At 40.6% G+C, this 23,431-nt stretch overlaps 2 protein-coding genes across 9 annotated transcripts in view; both read left to right on the forward strand.

Annotated features, from left to right (window-relative positions):
- The first annotated feature begins 295 nt into the window (after positions 1-295).
- LOC144181190 (troponin I, slow skeletal muscle-like) lies at positions 296-3,522 on the forward strand. Its single transcript, XM_077709543.1, has 7 exons — positions 296-346; positions 1,025-1,066; positions 1,935-1,976; positions 2,047-2,178; positions 2,243-2,332; positions 3,087-3,269; positions 3,333-3,522. Exons 2-7 carry the CDS (start codon positions 1,025-1,027, stop codon positions 3,432-3,434), a joined length of 591 nt encoding a protein of 196 aa, XP_077565669.1. The 5' UTR covers positions 296-346; the 3' UTR covers positions 3,435-3,522.
- A 2,415-nt stretch (positions 3,523-5,937) lies between these two features.
- iqsec3a (IQ motif and Sec7 domain ArfGEF 3a) overlaps positions 5,938-23,431 on the forward strand; it is a 33,697-nt gene continuing 16,203 nt past the window's right edge. For 3 of the 8 annotated variants that reach the window (XR_013324684.1, XR_013324683.1, XM_077710007.1), the window contains exons 1-3: positions 5,938-6,844; positions 9,415-9,495; positions 18,664-19,225. Coding sequence is in view for 5 of the 8 variants with exons in the window: in XM_077710007.1 (XP_077566133.1) it covers positions 6,246-6,844; positions 9,415-9,495; positions 18,664-19,225 (1,242 nt within the window). In the remaining 3 variants the exon portion in view is untranslated. The remainder of the gene's footprint in view (positions 6,845-9,414; positions 9,496-18,663; positions 19,226-23,431) is intronic. The other 5 variants (XM_077710006.1, XM_077710008.1, XM_077710009.1 and 2 more) reach the window with 3 other exon arrangements.

Here is a 23,431-nt window from a genome sequence, read left to right on the forward strand (position 1 = left end):
ATGACAGAACATTCGGGATGGACTGATAGATAAATCATCACTTTTCCTCATCTTTATCTTCAACATATTTCACATGAGCAAAAATCCAAAAAGTGTCAATGGGCATGCAATGCAATGTTTAAATTAAGGCTCCTCGGGACTTATATATTCCCATACTGTCTTCCCCACTGATGGTGGCGTCAAGGCCTGTCCAATGTCAGACCTGGACCATTGCCAGCGCATTCTTTGCTGGAGCAGATGCATTATCTTCGTCCTCCGAGGTGATATAAAGGCGGCTATTGTCTGAGGGGCTCCATTGTTGCTGGCTTTTCCACTGAGAGAACACTACACAGGCAATCCAGCAAAGGTAAGTACTCTAATTTTTTAAACAATCCATATCATTTTGAATAACAATCATTCTTTTGGGGATGATATATGCCTTTAAGTGTAACACAGGGGTGGGCAAACTTTTCAGCCTGACGGGGGCCACATTGACTTTTAAAAATGTGACAGATGGGTAGGGTCAACACAAGATACGATACATATAAAAAAGTGCATCCGTTAATAGTACATATGAATTATAAACAGAAAAAAATGACTCCAATATTACTATAAACATCACTCATCATTAAAGTAAAACGTATGAAGTAAAGTAAAAAGGAATGTATTAAGAAATATTAAAATTTAATTTAATAAAAAAGCTAGAAAGATTGTATGTAAAACACGAAAAACTAATAAGAGTGGACAGAGCTACTGCCACTGGCTTCCACATGACGGCGCCATCTTGTGTATAAAAAAAAAACATTATTTGGACAACGTCGGAGGGCCGGATTAAAAGGCATAACGGGCCGTATGTGGCCCGCGGGCCGTAGTTTTTCTGGGGTGACATATATAAAAATTGAAAGGCTCCTAACCAAACTAATCATGCTATTGGATAAATCTCCTACATTTTCCATCCTTACTTATGTTTGTGTTCCACTTGAAATGAAATCTTAAATAAAGTTTGCCTCATGTGTTTTGGTGGTTGCCTTCTGTGTGTTTTTAGATGCAGAGCAGAACGACAGCAATAAACGCCAAGTGGGATAAGGTGAGTATATTCCCAAACACAACAGTACTAATCCTCTTCCATGTTGGGGAGAGGGGACGCGCCGTCCTTGTGGCGAGTGCTTGGGGTTTATCTCCCCCGAACCGCCTCCCCCTCCCCAGTTGTTATCAGCATCCGCATGAGCCTCCCTCCTATTAATATAACTTTTATCTTTAAACATGTCTGTCAACACACAGTGTGTGTGTGCTTTGCCCATATATGTCTTGAACTGGGAGTGCTGGTTACCAACATGTCAAGTTAATTTGATAGAAACACAATGTCAATCTTAAATTTCATTGCATATAGTGTTTTATGTGTATATTTCCATAGTTTTTGTTTTTATCAAAACATTTGTATTAATTGAAACTAATTCAAATAAAAACAACTTTTAAAAAATCAAAAGTAATATTTTGATTTTGTATTTTTGTATTTTTCCTTTCATGAAAACTTGTGTTCTATTTATATATTTAAATAATTAGTTTTTGTAGTAATAATTTTAATCTATTATTGAATTTTTAATAAAAAAAATGTTGTTTTGTTTATTCAATTTATTAAATAATTTCTCTTAGAGTTTAGATCATTTTGCTTAATATTGTTCTAAAGATTTTTCAGATGCAATTATTCACTTAAAAAATTAAAACCCAGCTATTTGGTTGAAATAATGATGTCATTTTGATCCTATATATTATATTTATGATTCTCATAACTAAAATTTTGTTTTGATATTTATTAAAAAACAGTAATGTTATCAATCATTACAATTTTTTTTGCTTATTTCCCTGTTTTTTTGACAGATACTGGACTTTTTGAAATGAACCATAGGAATAAAAACCATTAAAATGCGTAATCCAAAATATCTTTTCTTCTGCAGCCCAAGTCAAAAATCACAGCTTCCCGCAAGCTCTCCCTCAAGGTGAACCTTTTTCGTTACCGTAGCGACCAATCGCATCCCTTCTGACGCCAACGCGCTTCTGTCCAATCAGATGCTCCTCCTGACGAGAGCTTGTGAGGATCTGGAGAACGAGAGGCAGGAACGCGAGCAGGAGAAGGAGCGCTACCTGGAGGAGAAGCTACCTCCCCTGCAGCTTTCTGGGATGTCGCTGGACGAGCTGCAGGTATGCCACACCCAGATAAAACCCCACAAGGAGTATTTTTTGGGAAGAATTTCCTCCCCCCCAGGAAATGTGCAAGGAGCTTCACGCCAAAGTGGACGAAGTGGACGAGGAACGATACGACTGCGAATCTAAAGTCAACAAGCACAACATTGACGTGAGTCCACCACGGTTCCCCCAAAATACTTAAAAAAAAATAAGAATAAGGAAATAAAAAAAATATATAAAAAATGAATAAATGAATGAATGAATGAGTGAATTAGTGAATGAGTGAATGGGTGAATGAGTGAATGAGTGAATGAGTGAATGAGTGAATGAATGAGTGAATAGGTGAATAGGTGATTGAGTGAATAGGTGATTGAGTGAATGAGTGAATGAGTGAATGACTGAATGGGTGAATGGGTGAATGAGTGAATGAGTGAATGGGTGAATGAGTGAATGAGTGAATGAGTGAATGAGTGAATGAGTGAATGAGTGAATGAGTGAATGAGTGAATGAGTGAATGAGTGAATGAGTGAATGAGTGAATGAGTGAATGAGTGAATGAGTGAATGAGTGAATGAATGAGTGAATGAGTGAATGAGTGAATGAGCGAATGGGTGAATGAGTGAACGAGTGAACGAGTGAACGAGTGAATGAGTGAATGAGTGAATGGGTGAATGGGTGAATGAGTGAGGGAGGGAAGGAGGTAGTATAGGAGTGAGTGAGTGAGTGAGTGATGGAGTGAGTGAATGAATGAATACAAAAATAAAAAAATAAATGAAATACATTAATAAAAATTAAATAGAATCAGACATAGGATTGTCATCATCATTGACTTGGCAAAAGCCTAATTATCATCATACCCAGCTGCGTATGACGAAATTGGTAAAATGTTCCCGGGAAACCAGTGATATCTTTGGAATCTCGTAGATCCGCGAGCTGAAGCTCAAGGTCCAAGATCTTGGGGGCAAGTTCAAAAAGCCCGCCTTGAGGAAGGTGAGGGTCTCTGCGGACGAGATGATGAGAGCCCTCCTGGGCTCCAAACACAAGGGTTCCATGGACCTTCGCGCCAACCTCAAGTCGGTCAAAAAGGAGGACGTCAAACAAGACAAGGTTCATTATACGCTTGTCTCCTCCGTCCACCATTCCCATGTAACGTCCCACTTCCCCTCACAGGTTCTCACCACCGAAGTGGGCGACTGGCGAAAGAACGTGGAGGCCATGTCCGGCATGGAAGGGCGTAAGAAGATGTTCGACACGGGTGGCGCCGCGCAGTAAGGATGGAAAAACCTGGTCCTGATTCGGAAAATGAAGGCATTAGCATTCACGGACGCTTTATGGGGAAATAAATCACCGCCTTTCCTCATTTTTATGGAGTTTCTCATCTCTTATATGTAGATGGCCAACACCTGGGCTGTGTATTTTTAGCCGCTATCTTTAGAAGAGACATTACTCACATGTTTGCTCATCTTCATGGCCTACTGGCTTTTGTCTGTATGCGTGTTTGGGCAACTGAAATATAGCGGTGAGACCAGCAATAGCTTGGGGATATCTGCTTACACACATGAAGCACCCTAACATCCGCTGCTAAAATTCCCAAGATCAGCAGGGAAGCAACAAACAAACAAGAAAGTCCCTCTAAATTAGGGGTGGGCAAACGTTTGGGCCGGGGGGCCACATTGACATTAAACATTTGACAGATGGGCCGGATCAGCACAAGATATGATACATATAAAAAAGTGCATCTGTTAACAGTACATATGAAACATAAACTGATAAAAGGACTTAAATATTAACATACTCATCACTCCTCATTAAAGTAAAAAGTATAAAGTACAAAGTCAAGTGAAAAGGAATGTATTAAGAAATATTAAAATGTCATCTAAAAAAAGATAGAAGGGCTGTAAAACACGAAAAACAAATAAGAGTGGACATAGCTACTGCCACTGGCTTCCGCGTGACGGCGCCATTTTGGGGAAAAAATAAAAAAAACATTATTTGGACAATTAAAAAGCCTATTTAAAAGGCCGTATGTGGCCCGCGGGCCGTAGTTTGCCCATGCTTAGATTAACCCACACATGTCACCAAGCCTCCAAGGGCCTTCATAACAGGAGTTAGTGATTAATGGCGGCATTCTCTGGGTCTGACCTTACCAAGTTGATTTATTCGTGTTTTTTTTTTTTTTTTTTTTTTTTTTTACAGCAACATATCAAATTCGCCTGTGTGTACCGACAAAAATGACAGTGCTTCATAATTTATGTTTGTCCATCTGTCATGTTACTATACATACTCTTTGGCCGTAGATGGTTGTTGAAGGACACCAGGAAAAGGGCAAACGTCCTCAAGATATAGCTTCTTAACATATTTTTATGCATCAACACATATTTGTCATAGAGGACATTCCACTAAGTGAAAACAGGAAGATTTTTCTAAAACATACCGCAACATTCATCTCTGTCAATCAAACACAATTGGCAAAACACCCTTTACATTGTTAGCATCCCAGGTGGAGTAAAGTGATCACAATGATGCAAGTCCTACACTAAATCAAGAGTGATTGGGTCGGCGTTTAACACACTGGAAACCTTGTGTGTGTCAACAATGCAAGGATAGCATTTAATCCAAAGGATTAGCCTCAAAAGCCTTGTTCGATTTTACTTACGACCACGCCAGCTTTATTCGTGGCTCTGAATAAATGATGCAATCTGGTCGAAAACATGAAAAAGTAAGATTTTTACAGCTTGTCTCGTATTATACATTGAAACCTGCTGTGCACACGTCACGTGATTGAATCTCCGTAATAATAATTGCATTCGCTGGTTCTCAAAATCTCTGACCAAGTGAAGATAGTGACCGGACGTTTGGTCGCTGATCTTTTGGTCGCTGGTCTTTTGGTCGCCGGTTCATTTGGTCGCCGGTCTTTTGGTCGCCGGTCTTTTGGTTGCCGGTCTTTTGGTCGCCGGTCTTTTGGTCGCCGGTCTTTTGGTCGCCGGTCTTTTGGTCGCAGGTCAAATGTACTTAGATATTAAACAGTACTTAGACATTAAACAGTACTTGGATATTAAACAGTATTTAGATATTAAACAGTACTTAGATATTAAACAGTACTTAGATATTAAACAGTACTTAGATATTAAACAGTATTTAGATATTAAACAGTACTTAGATATTAAACAGTACTTAGATATTAAACAGTACTTAGACATTAAACAGTACTTGGATATTAAACAGCATTTAGATATTAAACAGTACTTAAATATTAAACAGTACTTAGATATTAAACAGTACTTAGATATTAAACAGTACTTAGATATTAAACAGTACTTAGATATTAAACAGTACTTAGATATTAAACATTACTTAGATATTAAACAGTACTTAGATATTAAACTATCTTTCTTAGATATTAAACTCTCTTTCTTAGATATTAAACTATTTTTCTTAGATATTAAACTCTCTTTCTTAGATATTAAACTTTCTCTCTTGAATATAATTTTGAGAGCTGGTTTCAACAGTAAACTCTCTGTCACCATTTGACCGGCGAACAAAAGACCAGCGACCAAACGTCCAAGCACCAGTGAATTATTAGCTGTTGAATATTTGCAATACATTTTAATGCAATAGTCATGAAATGACCTCATGAATTTCCTATTCTAATGTTTTTTTCTCCAAATGCTGATTCGTCACTTGATTATTTGTACACGCTCAAGGCTTTGTCATGTTTCGTCATGTTTGACATGCACCACGTCGAAGATGAAAGGGGATTATTCCACGGGAATAACGATTGTTATTAAAAGGCATGGAGGCAGATCTGCCAAACGCAGCTTGCAGAAGAGAGAGCAGAAATGGGTCAAAATGGTGATTCCCCCACTCTTCCCCCGCGTGTGGACGTGGTGACGTCACAGAGCGGCCGTGACCACTCCTCCTCACTCCACCGAATCCGCCGCTCTTGCCCCCTCCTTCCTCACACGGCGGAGAAATAGCGAGCCGTCACAAAGACGGCGTCGGTCTCCCGGATTCTCCTCCTTCTCCTCCTCCTCCTTCTTTCTCCAACGCCGTCGCAGCCTCAACCCCGAGAGCGTGTGCGTGATGGAGAGCCTGCTGGATAACCCCATGAAAGCCGTGCTTTACCTGAAGGAGCTCACCACCATCGTGCAGAACCAGCAGAGCCTGATCCAGACGCAACGGCAGCGTATCGACGAGCTGGAGCGCAAGGTGGAGGACCTGATCGGCGAGAACCGGCAGCTGCGGGACCCTAACCAGTACGTGCAGCATCAGCACCGCCGTCCGTCTCAGCCGCAGCCTCAGCCGCAGCCTCAGCCGCAGCCCCAGCCCCAGCCGCAGCCCCCGGCGCACGCCCACTCCAATCAGCACCACAACAAGGCAACGAGCGGTCAGCATCAGCACCTTCAGCACCATCATCATCATCAGCGGTCCTCCTCCCCTCCTGCACCGACACCTCCCGCCGCTACCCCCGTTCCAACTCCGACGCCGCACCACCATCACCAACACCACCACCATCCGCAGCATCTGCAGCTGGTGCCCGCCGCCGCCTCCTCGCCTCAGTCGCCACGAGCCGGGCCGGACGTCGTGGACGAAGGCAAAAGGGGACCCTGCTGCAAGTCGCTGGTCCCGCAGACCCCCAACGCCACGTTGTGCCGCTCGGTTGGGCTGGTCAGGAAGGCTGAGTGAGTAGAATACCAAAGTAATCAATGGATTTGACATACTCTCAATGCGGGATGGCCTCCGGGGTAAAAATGGTACCTTCAGATGCAAAACGCAAACTAATAAAGGACACAAGTTCGGTCTTAATTCCCGACGGCGTCGCCCACAGATTCATTCATCGATGGACCCTTAATGGCTATTGATTTTTCTCACAATGGCTGCAATTTTAAATTCATTGCGGCTAGGCGAGTGAATTCCGAGCAGCTTTCACATAATGAATTACAAGGTGATATTTGAACTCTCTTAATCCATCCACTAAACCAAATATTGTTTTCCCCAATGAGTAGTAATTCCCCCATCATTTGACCTTTTCCCAGTGGTTTCAAATAACTTTCAAATTCTACAATTAAAAGTGCAATACCACGTTAAAACAGTTGGAAAAAATATTGTTTCTGTAAAATTTACCACTAAAACTTTACAAGACGTGGATGGTTATAGATTCATTTCTGCCAAGTACATTGCTGACTCAGCTCATTGTCTTTCATCAATAGTCCTCAAACGTTAGAAATGGAATTTTGTAGTGAGCTGTAACCAAAGCCATTTGCCTTTTATGACATGTGAAGGGATTTTTTGACCCGTTTCGTGGGGCGACGTTGCGTATCGTTAACCAAAAAGAACGTTTTTTTTGCCGTCAAATCTGTGTGAGAATGTGTTTACCCACCACCATGCGCTCAAGGTCACCGGTTTGGCCGCTGAGCTCCATCTGCTCCCTTTTTACGCTGGCTGCATTGTTTAATATCCCTGAGTGATTTCTAAAATAATAATAATAAAAATGTTAGTCCTATTACCTTTTACTGGCCCACTAAAATAGGAATGCATATAAAAGAATGGTCTTTGAGCTGAGATGTGGACACAAGTTGACAAGAGAGATAATCGTGCTTGAACTTTACGTGACATCATACAGTGGAGGGCCAATGGGAGCCCGGATTGACGTTCAATGGGCGACGTGGGATGTAAATGAGAAGGTTACCTCACTAGCACACGACTTTAGAGGCTCCGAATGGCTCCGAATGGCTCAGATGTGTCGTGAAAATCCGACATTGTTCCGATCGGCGCCTGTTTTTTTTCACCTTACTCATTTGCTTGATTAAAAAAATGCTAGGCGGCAAATTAAAAAAATAATTAAAATCGCTAGCATCGTAAGTAAGGAAGGTTTTTAAAAACGGTTTTATTGTAAAAAAAAAACAAACAAAAAGAAGCTTTTTATTGTTTTATTGTAAAAAAAACAACAAAAAAATAGTTTTTTGTTTTATTGTAAAAAAACAAAAATAAAAACTGATTTTTTTCTCATGTTATCCATCAGCTAAATCCAAATTAATTTTAATCACCCACAATGGGATCGCAAAAAAGAAAAAGAGGAATAGAATGTACTGTATAACACAAAGTGAGCCATATTTAATCAATGAAGCTAATTATTCACTTGACCTGATGCATGAGACCAGATCACTGCTCCCTGTTGTGCTAGAGATTATTCCACACAAGAAAGTAGTCCTGATTTTGGACTCTGATGCAGATTGGGTATGGTGTTTTTAACATAAAATCTATGAACTGGGCTGATTAGAATAACTAGCTGACAATAATTGCATCCTTTAGGTTTTGCCCATTTTGTCAACTTTGCCTATGTGTTAAACACGTTACCTATCCAGGTGCGTCCTGTTTGGGGGAATTTGTTTGTTTTGGAATGGAATCTTTTTCAGTTTCACCCATTTCCCAGCATTTGGATCGATCGAACTAGCGCCGTTATTTCAGCACAAGATAACATCAAATGAGACATTTTTTTTCAGGTATTTTGTCATGACTCCATTATTCTTCTCTCTGGCTTATGATTATATTTGATAATTTATGGGTATTTTTTTCTCATTTGGAGGTCAGCAGGTGTACCTAACAAAGTGCCTTTTATTAGTGGAACTAAAACGATCTTGTTTTTTTGCCTTTTTAAGTGTTTCTAAAACAACTTCTGTTTGTCCGTCATTGGACAATGAAGCAAAGATTTCTGGAAGTATTTTTTTAAAGATGTCTTTATATTTGTAGATGTCTTTGTGTCAGCTTACAGGGTGCTCGGACGTTTGGTCGCCGGTGTTTTGGTTGCCGGTCTTTTGGTTGCCGGTCTTTTGGTCGCCGGTCAAATGGTGACAGAGCGTTCACTGTTGAAACCAGCTCTCCAAATTATATTCATGAGAGAGAGAGAGAGTTTAATATCTAAGAGAGAGAGTTTAATATCCAAGTACTGTTTAATATCTAAGTACATTTGACCGGCGACCAAAAGAGACCAAAAGACCGGCGACCAAAAGACCGGCGACCAAAAGTACCTAAACAAAAGCCACAAAAGCCCGAGGGAGAACATACAAACTCCAAAATCCAGACCAAAAATGTGTGTCAAGTATAAGATGCCGAAACCAAAGCTCATTATTATTATTATTATTATTATATATTTTTTGGGTGACAACAAGAATCTTTGTCTATCTCCATGGCGACGCCATCCTGTCCGCCTGGCCCGACTCCTCATTCCAGCTCTTGTTTTTTCTCTCCTCAGCAACCAAACGGTGCTCCATCAGTTCTGCTGTCCAGCCCCGGAGGCCCCCGAGGGGGAGACGTCATCAGCCTGTGTCCCCAGGTAAGAGTATGTGTCAGGTGGACTGTCAATGCTAGTAACTGTGCTTTCATAAAGGCTAAATACTGTGGTTTGCAAATTTTTAACTTGGGCTTTGGGCTCATTGTTAATCAATGTATCATCTTCAAGTGCAAACTTAACAATAATATGGAACTTTTAGCGCTTTTTCCCGGAATATGGTCTAGTTTTACAATTTTATCAGTCCTACTTTTTGATTGAAGTGAGAAACTCAACTATCCAAAAGTATCGATAGCTGAAATCTCTGCTCCTAAGCATTTTAATTTAGTTTTTATCTTCCAAGCCGGAGACTGCAGATAGCGAAATGTGTAATAATGACGAATAGAACCCAAAACCCAAGTGCTGGATGTCACAAACCACCTTAAAGCAGGACTCTCCGGTACCCCAAAGTCCCCTTTTTTTCTTCCCCTTTCCAGCCCACTTTTTATTTCTATCCCCTTTCTGTTCTAAATGGCATTTTAATGTTGAGTGCCGCCATGTTGTCGGTGATTTCACGCTGCATCACATCCTGTCCCTTTGCACACGCACTCCATCTCTTCCATTACCGTCCATGCTCACAAACCCGGGCCTTTTTTCTGTCCACTGTGCTCACCTTGAGTGTCGGAATTGTTCTTGGAAAAGCACCAAATCTGTTATCGACTGTATGTACCATGTGCCTATGTATGTGTGTGTGTGTGTGTGTGTGTGTGTGTGTGTGTGTGTGTGTGTGTGTGTAGGGGGGGTCATTCACGTTGGAAAGTGATGGGCACAAGTAATGCATCTGTAGTGAAAACAAAATGATGTTGCATGATTAGAATGTGTCAGTGTGTGTGTCAGTTTATGTGTTATATCAGACATGGATGGGCAAACTACGGCCCGTGGGACACATCCGGCCCGCCAGGCTTTTTAATCCGGCCCGCCGACGTTGTCCAAATGTTCTTTTCCCCCCCAAGATGGCGCCATAACGTGGAAGCCAGTGGCAATAGCTCTGTCCACTCTTATTTGTTTTTCGTGTTTAACAGCCCCTCTATCTTTTTTTAAATTACATTTTAATATTTCTTAATTCATTCCTTTTTACTTTACTTTGTACTTTATACTTTAATGATGAGTGATGAGTATGTTAATACTTGAGTCCTTTTTTTCTGTTTATGTTTCATATGTACTGTTAACAGATGCACTTTTTTATATGTATCGTATCTTGTGCTGACCCGGCCCGTCTGTCAAATTTTTAAAGTCAATATGGCCCCCGGGCTAATGCAAACCATTAGGCATTCTTTAAATATCAAATTTGAATAAAATCATGAGCTGCCATTTACAGCAATGGACGCCCAAATGTTCAATCGCCACCATCCAATGGATTGGACATCAACTAGTGATTATGTATTGATTTGCAGAACAGATAATGAATTGGACGTCTATCACCGTCAATGGGGGCAATACATTTACACATTTGGGCGCACCCAGGAAACGTGAGGTACTTTATTTGTATTCGGTGTCACCTTTTCTGGCTAATAGTCCACTTTGGGGTTAAAGTTCTTTATTTTTTAATGACTTGCTTGTCTAATTAGAAAATTGGCAGCAAGCTGATAACGCCAACGCAATTAAAGCTTAAGGATGCGAGCCGGACAAAAGTATTGGGACAACTAGACGAGCAGACATCATCTTTTTATTGTTGTTGTTGTCATTTCACCACTTTTAAAGTACAAAAAGTTTCCGAATTATTTTGACAACATTGTCATCCTGTTGCTAATCAATCAGTATCAATGAGATTATGCACGCGGAAGAGTAATGAAAAACTAAATTATGATTAAAGTGGTATTAGAGCAGGGGTCGGGAACCTCTTTGACAGAGAGAGCCATAAACAATTCATATTTTCAATTGTTATTCATTGAGAGCCATACTCAGAATTTACTAGAAGTAAAAATATATGAAAACGCATGCATTTTTTAGTCATTTCACTCCCTTTAAAGTAGAAAAAGTCTCAGAATTATGTTGACAAAATTGTTATCTTGATGCTAATCAATGGGAAGCATGCAGAAAGATTTAATTAAAAATTAGAAGATTAAAACAACTTTAGACGTAGTGTCCAGATTTTAGCTCACAGTTTAGCGGACAGCCATCAAAGCACCCATCAAAAGAGCCACATGTGGCTCCCGAGCCATAGGTTTCCTACCCCTGTGATAGAGGTAGGTCAACGCCAGTGTCGCTAGTATTGGTGCGTTCGGGACTCGGTTCTCATACCAGTGATTTGCATATTTTACCTCTCAGGTTAGTGGAGAGCCATATGCACCCATGGAAAGAGCCACATATGGCTCCCGAGCAGTACCACCTGCGTTAGCATGACGGCATAGTGGCAGGAAGGTGTTTGTCACATCTGGAGGGTTCTTTTCCTTCTCCATTGCGCAGCTTATCTCCCCCCCAGCTTTGTGAATTGGATCCCAAAAGGGGAGGAGGCTGGTGGGCTGATTACAGAAGAGATTTCATAAAAGCAAAGCATTTTTTTGATGACTTTGCTGGTGCATTTTTTTTTGCGTGCGTCCTCCTGCCCAAGAATCAGCACTTTTTAATCTGTCTGCTGCTTCATTTTTCTGCAAGAGCACCGCTTTCAAGTCTTTTTTAGCAACCATCTGATTTACCTATAACGAATATTCAAAATAGCACTTTTTTGGCTGTATTTTTAATTTATTTTTCCCAAACAAGAACTCTTTAAATTCGGAAAGACTGACACAACAACATGATTGTCAAAGACAAGGGTGTCCGTTTTCAGGAAAATATAAATGCAAGGACTCGAAATCCTTCTACTTTTGGTTTGGAATTGTGTTTTTTAAATGATATTTATTTGTACATATATAATTTGGGCTAAAATAGACCAGTCAGTAGACCAGGGGTAGGGAACCGGTGGCTTGAGAGCCACATGTGGCTCTTTTGATGGCTAAAATATGAAAACCGAGAGAGCCGAGACCCGAACGCACCAATAGGAATGTCATGTTGGCACTGTTTCATTGATTTTTTTTTCTTCTGCATCCGTTCTCTCATTGATACTCATTGAACTCATTGATATTCATTGATTAGCAACAGTGTAACAATGCTATCAAAAGAATTCTGAGACTTTTTGTACTTTAAAAGTAGTAAGCAACAGCGTAACAATGCTATCAAAAGAATTCAGAGACTTTTTGTACTTTAAAAGTAGTAAAATGACAAAAAATGCGCACATTTTCATATATTTTGACTTTTAAATTCTTCTGAATCTATTCTCTCATTGATACTCATTGAACTCATTGATATTCATTGATTAGCAACAGCGTAACAATGCTTTCAAAAGAATTCAGAGACTTTTTGTACTTTAAAAGTAGTAAAATGACAAAAAAAATGTGTACATGTTCATACATTTTGACTTTGAAATTGTGAACATGTCTCTCCAGGAATAATACTTGAAAAAAGGGAATTGTTTACGGCTCCCTCTTTCAAAAAGGTTCCTGACCCCTGCAGTAGACACAAATTTAGGGGTGCTGCTTTTACGCCAGGCGGCTTATATGCCAGAAAATACGGTACCTTGTTACTTTGGACCGCTAGTGCAGACGGTGGCAGTTAATACTGCGATGTATGCGCAAGCGTCCTTTTTTGTGGACTGCGTCATGTTTTTGACCCCTACCAAAGCAAATGTTCCGCGCTGACTCGTGCTCGCGCCGTGGTCACGACACTTCAGGCGTCGCCTCGGTTTCCGCTCAGCCTGTCGGCATGAATTACATCCGTTCCAAAGGCCGCGAACGAAGAACCGAAGCAGGGAAGGTGGAAGGTACAAGTAGAAAAAAAAAAACAGAATGAAAATAAATATTAATAAGATGAACATGAGCGCAACTGTGAGATTTCTGGTCTTGAGGAAATCTTATTTCTGCCAGGCGATAAGCACAAACTGCTGTGTTTCAGGCGAACACACCGTGGTGCACAGACATTTGGTCGCTGTTCTTTTGATCGCTGGTCTTTTGATCGCCGGTCTTTTAGTCCCCCGTCTTTTGGTCGGCGGTCTTTTGGCCGCCAGTCAAATGGTGACAGAGAGTTTATTGTTGAAGCCAGCTCCCAAAATTATATTCATGAGAGTGAGAGTTTAATATCTAAGAGGGAGAGTTTAATATCTAAGTACTGTTTAATATCTAAGTATATTAGACCCGCGACCAAACGTCCGTTCACTGCACTTGCTTGAACATGGGTTAGGAACAATGTTCCCTATAAGCTGCGCACGTCTTCTCTACGTAACAGCAATCATATGGCGTGCAGTAAATAAAATCCAACTTTTTTACCCCTTTCCCCATAATGGCACCATTTACGCGGCAGCCAGTGGCAGTAGCTCTGTCCACTCTTATATTTTTCCTGTTTTACAGTATGTTTTACATGAAAAATTAGAAGGAACATTGACATGCACTTGCTTATGGCAGGTATGATACTGGTGTGCCCATAGCCGGCAATGATGATGTCGCTCACACTGGTACTCCGTGCGCTCAGGGAGCTTGTTTATCTGCCCAGACCCATGGAAAATTAGAGGGAATATTGTTAGGCATGCTTGGGAGAAAATGTTTGACTTTTAAGTGAGTAAATATGTATGGAATTTGTACATTTTTTTAATCGGTTGATAATGGGAATTGCAATCGTCAATAAGGAGAGCAATTGGCTGAGGTTGACAGCTATGCTAATGACACCTTAAAAATGGGAAATGGGCTTCAATGAGATTCAGAAGGTGGCAACAAATGTATTATCACAAATTAGGTTAAAAAAAGATGCACCTGCTTATGGCAGGTGTGATACTGGTGTGCCCATAGCGAGCAATGATGATGTCGCTCACACTGGTACTCATTGCGCTCACGGAGGTTGTCTTTCTGCCCAGACCAACGGAAAATTAGAGGGAACATTGGTTGGGACCTTTCACGGTTTTTGCTCGCGACGCTAAAGATATAAAAACAATATTTCGATCCCTTTTTATGCCTATTTAGCTAAAGACTGTTATTTATGAGAGCGCTCAGGCGAGTTATTGATCAGCGTCCTCGTAACGGAGCTATAATTTTTTTTTTGTTGATAAATCATGATAGAGGAGCACTGCTAAATTCTGCTCATGTGCGCTTTTGGTTTCCATTTAGCGATGAATTATGGTGTTCCTTTTTTTTTTTCCGGGGGTTATACTGCTCATCCCAGAGAGGTCAACCGCAGGTTAACTGTTAAGGGAAAGATTTGAAAGTAATCTCCCCTTATTATTTTTGTCCTTTTGGAAACGTGTGTCCAGATAGTAGAGGAACGTCTATTTAATATGTAATTGTGCGCAAAAACAGTCTTTTGCCGGTAAAATCTGGATTACAACACGGCTTCCTTCCGCTGCCGTGTTTTTGAAATCCAGTGATGAATTCAGCCTTTACGTCAAGATCTGCAGGCGAATGAGCAAAGAGATGCTTATTAATACAGAAGTTTCCACTCAGCATGATTCATTCTCACTGAGGGGTACGAGATGCTATACGTAAGAGGGGGGGATGGGAAAAGAGATTTAGTCAACGTGACAAGATACCTTTACAACGAAGCATATTTTTGTTGGTAGAAAGGCATGTAATTGCCATTCTGGAATAAAGGGCAGAGCGGTCAGGCCAGTGGCTTCACCGCTGAGGGCTCTTCCCCGTCCTCGTGTCCTGGCCCCCTCTGACGACTGGAGGATGACATAGTATAATAAGGCTTTTTTTTTAGCTAAAAATGACATAGTATAGTTAGCATACCTGTCAACCTCGAACCATTTGTGATCTTACCAAATTTTGTTTTCGCCCTTACATATATGTATAAATACATGGAAAATCTTACCACTTTACTTTTTTGTAAAAAATCACGAACAACAAGTAGAAAATGCCAGAAACAGCTGATCAAATGAAAGTAAACATAAACAAGGGAACAGGAAACGGAAATCACATGGTGAAAGTGTTACAAAACGAAATGTTTATCATGATCTTTTTTTTTTAGCCAATCAGAGGCGCCGGTACATATATCACTTGGCAGACATGCGTTTCCGGGAAGAAACAATGGCGGATGGTGAAAAATGGCTAGAAAGTGCCTTAATTTATTTTTTTTTCTCAAAATCACCGTTTAGCGTACCATTTTCATGTGTACAGCGTACCAATATAAAAATGGGCTTTCAGTTGTACCAATTACGGCGAGAACGTACCAGTTGACAGGTATGAGTTAGGCATTTTTTTGTGTGCAAAAGATAACATTGTATATGACATCGTCTTTGCGAAAAAATGCCTTTCTATACAATACAATATGCATGCATATAGGAATAATCAGATATAAACAAAAATAAAATACTAAAGCATATTGATATATTTTTTAATGTTATTCCTTGTGGGCCATACTACAAATTTAAAAGTCAAAATTCATACATGTAAACGAATGTCTTTTCATTTTTTTTTTGTAATTTCACTACTTTTAAAGTGGGAAAAAAATGAATATTTTTTTGAATATTCTTATGCTCTTACTAATCAATGAGAGGATGCATTCCAGAAGAGTGTACTGCAAAAAAATGAAGATTTAAAGCAGTTCTAGATGTAATATCTCAGTTCTGTCATCAACGGTGTCCATATTTTAGCTCACAGTTTAGACAGGTTTAGCAAAGAGCCAGATCCACCCACCAAAAGAGCCACATGTGACTCCCGAGCCACAGGTTCCCTACCTCTGGTCTGGAGTTATAAAATATAATTATAACGTTTAGCTATAATATTAGTGTTATATACACACAGGTCTACATCAGGTTAGATTTGTTTAAATATAAACAAATTTGAATAAATGTCTTTGCATGATAAACAGCAGGATTAAAATTTGCAATTATAAAATGCTAAGGAAAAAAACATTGAAATCTGAATTTATTTAGAGACACGAATGGACTTTTTTTCAGCTGTTAAATATATTCTGGGAGATTAGTATGGTCTTTTATTTGGTCCCTATTTCAAATAACATTCCAAAATAAGCAAGGTTAACAAACAGTTAGTCCTGCAAGGATGGGCATCGTTTGAAATGAAACATGGCGTACCCTTTTAGACGACATTTTCACTTCCTTCTCCCCTAGCATGTCTATTTCTTGCTCACCTGCATCTGAGTGAAGAAGCGACTTTATTTCACTATGTATTATTCATCCCACGTATGTCTATTTTCGAAGCGGTGGATCCGGGTAAAGCCCATTACGGCCAGTTTTCTCCGCCAGCTAAAGCTCTGCCATGTGTGATGACACCCAAAATGGAAAAGGCAGCCTTGTTATTGCTAGACGGCCACGTTTATGAGGTGTCATCCAAAAATTGTACGCATTGGGCCAATGGCACTTCGCCGACAGGTCATGCTCTTGCGGGCCCGCAGAACGTAGAACTGTCTGTGGGAGTAGCGTTCTTGCACCTTCCTAATGTTCCCTCTAATTTTTCGTTGGTCTGGGCAGAAAGGGAACCACTGTGAGCGCACTGAGGACCAGTGTGAGCGACATCATCATTGCTTGTTATGGGCACACCAGTATCATACCTGCCATAAGCAAGTGCATGTCAATGTTCCTTCTAATTTTTCATGTAAAACATGCTGTAAAACACAAAAAAAGATAAGAGAGGACAGAGCTACTGACACTGGCTGCCGGTGTTCGGACGTTTGGTCGCCGGTCAAATGGTGACAGAGAGTTTACTGTTGAAGCCAGCTCTCAAAATTATATTCATGAGAGACAGTTTAATATCTAATTGAGAGAGTTTAATATCTAATAGTGAGGGTTTAATATTTAAGTACTGTTTAATATCTAAGTACATTTCTCCAGCGACCAAAAGAGACCAAAAGACCGGTGACCAAAAGACCGGCGACCAAAAGACCGGCGACCAAAAGACCGGCGACCAAAAGACCGGCGCCCAAAAGACCGGCGACCAAGCGTCCGGTCACTGTGGCTGCCGCATAAATGGCGCCATCATGGGGAAAGGTTTAAACTTTTTTAAAGTTTGGATTTTATTTACTGCACGCAATATAATTGCTGCTGCGCAGAGAAGACGAGAGTAGTGCGCAATTGCGCGTGCGCATAGCTCAGTGGGAACATTGCTCCAATATAACTTGTATATATTTATTATTCTTTGGCTAGTGCGATTTATAGTCCGAAAAATATGCGCGCATTATTCTTGTCTATGTCGTGGCAGGTGCATGTCAATGTTCCCTCTAATTTTTCATGTAAAACATGCTGTAAAACACACACTAAATAACAGTGGACAGAGCTACTGTCACTGGCTGCCGCATAAACGGGGTAAAACAAAAAGTTTTGATTTTATTTACTGCACGCCATATGATTGCTGCTGCGCAGAGAAGACGAGAGTAGAGCGTAATTGTGTGCAGCTTAGAGGAAACATTGCACCTCCCCTGTGTCAAAATAGTCACATTTTAGTGTGAATTTCCCTTTTGAGGGGAATTTGGGAGCCAAATCTGACGAGTCGGTCGGTTAGGCTAGGAAAAAAGATTGTATTCACAATTTTGTGAAGGAAAAGTGTTTTTTCTTAAGGCATTCTATTGAAATATTAGATATTTTGCATGTTTTTACAAGTCATTTCATTATTGGCGATCCATATCAGGCCTCGTTGGGGGTTTGCACTTTGCCGATTGGAAATCTGGGTGAAATTGAATGTCATGAAAACCAGCCAATTTTTATTTGCCTCGATGCAAAGGATTGGCTTGATGCTCTCCATCAAATATGAATTCAATATGATCCGATTACAGTCCTGCTCCTTTAAATCCATTTCATGCACACACGCAGTCCAACAGGGGGAAAAAAACAACAAACCACGCGTGTGAGCGGAGCATGAGTGTTCTGATTTGTAATCGTGTGTGTGTGTGTCACAACGGGCTGTCACTTTCACATTTCTTTTCCCCGAAGATGTCGCCACGGCTTTTTTATCTTTTCCATCCGACTTTTTGTGCACTGGCGGCCCTATGGGTTCTTTTCAGCTGTGTCCTCTCTTCCACATTGTCTTTGTCTGTCAAGTGCTTAGACGACACGCGAGGGAAAGTCAAACTTGTGAAAAAGACCCCTCCCTACGTATTACCACTTATGTTCCCCGGAGAGAGAGAGAGAGAGAGAGAGAGAAGAGGTCATTGCAGATGCGGCAAGCCACCTCACTCTGCGTTTTCTCCTCCTTTCTGCAGCGATGACCTTTCTACGGACCCGTCAGTAGGGGAGGAAGGGAAGGGAGGAGAGGGGGAGCTGCAGAGTGAGGCCCCATCACAACCGCAGCCCCAAGAAGAGACGCCGTCGCCATCGTCGCCATCGCCGCCGTCATCTTCGCCGCCGCCGCCCCAACCCGAGTGCGAGAGGCCCCAAACGCAGGCCTCGCCCGAAACCCCAGCGGAATCGGAACTGGAGACGGAAGCCGAGCCAGGCACAGAGGCGGAATCTGACGTGGACGCCCCGGCCGAGGTGTTGCCGCGGGAAACCGTGGATGGAGCAGGGTCTGGCGAGGAGGAAGCCACGGGAATGTTGGATGAGCAGGATGTCCAGGAAGAAACGCCAGTAGAAGAAACAGAAGCTGAAGAAGTTGCGGAGGAAGCCAAGGAGGCCGAAGAAGATGAAGGGGTTAAAGAAAGCGGAATGGGCAGGAGAGCCAGCCTCCATCACACGGCGTCGCCCCTGAGGGTGCAACGCAACGGGGCCGGTTCGCACCCGGCTTCTTCCGACTATGAGCTCTCGCTTGACCTCAAAAACAAGCAGGTAGGGAGTGTTTGTGTAGAGCCCGCCCACTTTTTCTGTTCTTTGTTGGCGTCAGTGGACTGGCCAATGTGTATCTGCCACATTATCACCTTGGATTCCCCTATCATGCTTCTGTCTTTTCTGTCTTCCATGTTTTAAGGTATATTTCTTGAAAAAGGATGGAAATGATACATTTAAAACTCTGCTTTAGTGATTCTCGGTGGAGTTTACACCGAGAATAAAAATGCCTGATCCATCTTGAAGTGTCCTGATGAATGTTTTTTGAGGGGAAAAAAGTTGTCTTCCCTTTTTTAATAAGTCACTGTCTTGTCCTCCTGCTGTCCCATTAAGGAAATTCATACATTATTCGTCAATCTTCATTTGCCAAGATGCTCATCCGTCATTTGCCTTGTGTTGTGTTATGTCACTCGGCTTAACCCGGCATCCTACAAAGTCGTTGTGAAAATAAGGAAGTGTATTAAATTCCACTAGAATATGTACAATATTTTCACGACTATAAGGCGCACTTAAAATTCTTACATTTTCTCCAAAATAGATAGTGCGCCTTATAATCCAGTGGGCCTTATATATGGAAAAAACAGAAAACCAAAAACGGAAAACCACCACTGTCGGATATTAAAAAAACATAAACGCCTGAACTGAAACAATACTGTTAAATATGCAGATGCCATCTTAGTTTACAAAATATTACATTATATAGGTCCTCCTCCGCTGCAAATCCAAAACATCAACAATGGCTGGCTCTAGAGGTGACTGTGTAGTGAGTGCTTCATACCTGGAAGTCAATAGCAATTACCGTATTTTCACGACTATAAGGCGCACTTAAAAGTCTTACATTTTCTCCAAAATAGACAGTGCGCCTTATAATACAGTGCGCCTTATAATACAGTGCGCCTTATATATGGAAAAAATGTAATTCATTGAAGGTGCGCCTTATAATGCGGTGTGCCTTATAGTCGTGAAAATACGGTATAGGTATTTTTCTCCATAAAAGCCTCATAGGGAGTTTTTTCTTATTTGTTGACCTGTTCCGTTTTCAATGAAGGACTGATTGGGAGTGTTCGGGCGACCTCAGGACTGATGGCAATTTGTGCGCCGCCTTTTTAAACTGGTTGTAACTGACTACGAGCCTGCGATTCTGAATGAGAAAGCCTGTTTGATTGGTAACACAGACTTGTTTCTTTGTAAATATAGTGACAGTTTGACGTGAGACAACATCTAGTGTCTTTAGCTACGACCAATGTTCCCTCTGAGCTGCACGCATGCGCGATTGCGCATTAATCTCGTCTTCTCTACGCAGCAGCAATCATATGGCGCGCAGTAAATAAAATCCAAACTTTTTATTATTATTTTTATTTTTTTACCCCTTTCCCCATGATGGCGCCGTTTATGCAGCAGCCATTGGCAGTAGCTCTGTCCACTCTTTTTTTTGTTATTTACAGCATGTTTTACATGAAAAATTAGAGGGAACATTGACATGCAACTGCTTATGGCAGGTGTGATACTGGTGTTCCCATAGCGAGCAATGATGACGGGTACTCCATGCGCTCAGGAAGGTTGTCTTTCTGCCCAGACTTATGAAAAATTAGAGGGAACATTGGCCACAACCCTGAAGATTCATCGACAAAACAATGCCACGCACTCTTTAATTATCTCCACTTGGTATGGAAGCGCTACGTTGCGTCACGTCCCACTTCTCTAAGTTGCATAATCATGCAGATGTTTTTACGCTTTGAGACATTTTTACACAGCTAATGAGCCCTTGCTTTTGCTCCCAGATCCATCTTGTGCACGTCAGGATGCCCGCTTTGAGTAGCAAAGATTGACGGCAGAGTGTTTTGGCTATTTGTAACACCGTTTGACCCCCCCAAAGTTGCATGCAAGAACACTGAAGAAACATCTTGCATTATCAAGAACCATCACCTATACCCGGTGCTCAGATCAATGAGAATTATTCGGGTTAGGACTTAAGTGGTTCATAATCAATATGAACTTCCTCCAACCTCTCTTTTCTTGAAATTATCCCCAAGTAGCTTTTAAAGTCTCTTTCAAATATTCGGATTGCTTTTATCTATCTGCCTTTATAAGGGCTCCTTTGAAAATATAGTGTTTACGTTCCTTCTCCTTATAGTTTAGTTTACGTAGCAAAATGCGGGGGTTCAATGCCCTTTTAAAATGGATTGAAAGATCTTTTTTTACATCGGCACTTGAAGTGATCAGAAGCCCCGCTACCTAGTGGGCGGGGCTCGTCTTTTGCACGCAAAAAGCTCTGTTGACCTGTCAGTTTTCATCGTTCCTGCCGGAATAGTCTTAATTTGCCGAGTATAAATGGCAGGCTAGCTTTAATCCTCTTTCTTACCTTCACGGCGACTGTAATTCCAAATGTGTCGGACGGGCACAAAGAGAGCAACGTGTCCTCAAATGCTTTCTTTAAAATCCCTTACCCAGCTTACGCAGAGGCCAAAACGGGCATAAAACCCTGCCACACTTAATCAATCTACTTTTTCTATTTCATTCCGCCAAGGGCACCTCTCCGGAGTTTTGTTGGATAACAAGGGGCACTTTTACAAACCGCTCGTAAAATGATGGAGATACCGCATTTTTATGCCCAACAGTGTCATTCGGGCTGAAAGTATTATTGGAGTTGTTGAAAGGCAGGCCGGTCTTTTGGTCGCCGGTCTTTTGGTCGCCGGTCTTTTGGTCGCCGGTCTTTTGGTCGCCGGTCTTTTGGTCGCCGGTCTTTTGGTCGCCGGTCTTTTGGTCCCTGTTGGTCGCTGGTCAAATAGTGACAAAGAGTTTACTGTTGAAACCAGTTCTCAAAATCATATCCATGAGTGAGCATTTAATATCTAAGAGAGAGAGAGTTTAATATCTAAGTACTGTTTAATATCTAAGTACTGTTTAATATCTAAGTACTGTTTAATATCTAAGTACTGTTTAATATCTAAGTACTGTTTAATATCTAAGTACTGTTTAATATCTAAGTACTGTTTAATATCTAAGTACTGTTTAATATCTAAGTACTGTTTAATATCTAAGTACTGTTTAATATCTAAGTACTGTTTAATATCTAAGTACTGTTTAATATCTAAGTACTGTTTAATATCTAAGTACTGTTTAATATCTAAGTACTGTTTAATATCTAAGTACTGTTTAATATCTAAGTACTGTTTAATATCTAAGTACTGTTTAATATCTAAGTACTGTTTAATATCTAAGTACTGTTTAATATCTAAGTACTGTTTAATATCTAAGTACTGTTTAATATCTAAGTACTGTTTAATATCTGATATTAAACAGTACTTAGATATTAAACAGTACTTTAAGTACTGTTTAATATCTAAGTACTGTTTAATATCTAAGTACTGTTTAATATCTAAGTACTGTTTAATATCTAAGTACTGTTTAATATCTAAGTACTGTTTAATATCTGATATTAAACAGTACTTAGATATTAAACAGTACTTTAAGTACTGTTTAATATCTAAGTACTGTTTAATATCTAAGTACTGTTTAATATCGAAGTACTGTTAAAATCAGTTCTCAAAATTATATTCATGAGAGAGAGTTTAATATCTAAGTACTGTTTAATGTATAAGTACATTTGACTGGTGACCAAATGACCGGCGACCAAACGTCTGGTCACGAATGCATACCTGTCAACTTATACATTTTTCCCGTATTTTCTACGTTTTTTGATCATTTACTTAGTTACTTTGTGCGCTAGCGGGAGGTTGTCTTTCTGCCCAGACCAATGGAAAATTAGAGGGAATATTGCTAGGCATGCTTGGGAGAAAATGTTTGACTTTTAAGTGAGTAAATATGTATGGCATTTGTACATTTTTTAATCACTTGATAATGGAAATTGCAATCATAAATAAGGAGAGCAATTGACAGCTATGCTAATGACACCTTAAAATGGGATATGTGACTTCAATGAGATTGAGAAGGTGGCGACAAATGTATAATCACAAATTAGATTAAAACAAGATAAGTCTCAAAAGATGTCGGCCAGAAAATGGGACTTGCCAAGATAAGCGGTCGCACATGGGTGTTTACAGAAATATACGTGCCACGGGGGTTTCATGAAGCACTTATTTGTTTTTTTTTGTTTTTATGTTTTTTCAAGGAAATGGGAATGTTTTTTGAGGTCAAGGCAGTTGAACGCTTTGTGGACTGTCATTGTCTCCATTGACTCTTTCTATT

This window comes from Stigmatopora nigra, chromosome 23, assembly GCF_051989575.1.
Source record: "Stigmatopora nigra isolate UIUO_SnigA chromosome 23, RoL_Snig_1.1, whole genome shotgun sequence".
Classification (NCBI taxonomy): Eukaryota; Metazoa; Chordata; class Actinopteri; order Syngnathiformes; family Syngnathidae; genus Stigmatopora; species Stigmatopora nigra.

Coding starts and splice junctions, on each gene's coding strand:
- LOC144181190 (XM_077709543.1), top strand. CDS start 1,025: ATGCAGAGCAGAACGACAGCAATAAACGCCAAGTGGGATAAG. Junction 1,977..2,046: donor CCCGCAAGCTCTCCCTCAAG/GTGAACCTTTTT, acceptor CTGTCCAATCAG/ATGCTCCTCCTGACGAGAGC. Junction 2,179..2,242: donor TGTCGCTGGACGAGCTGCAG/GTATGCCACACC, acceptor CCTCCCCCCCAG/GAAATGTGCAAGGAGCTTCA.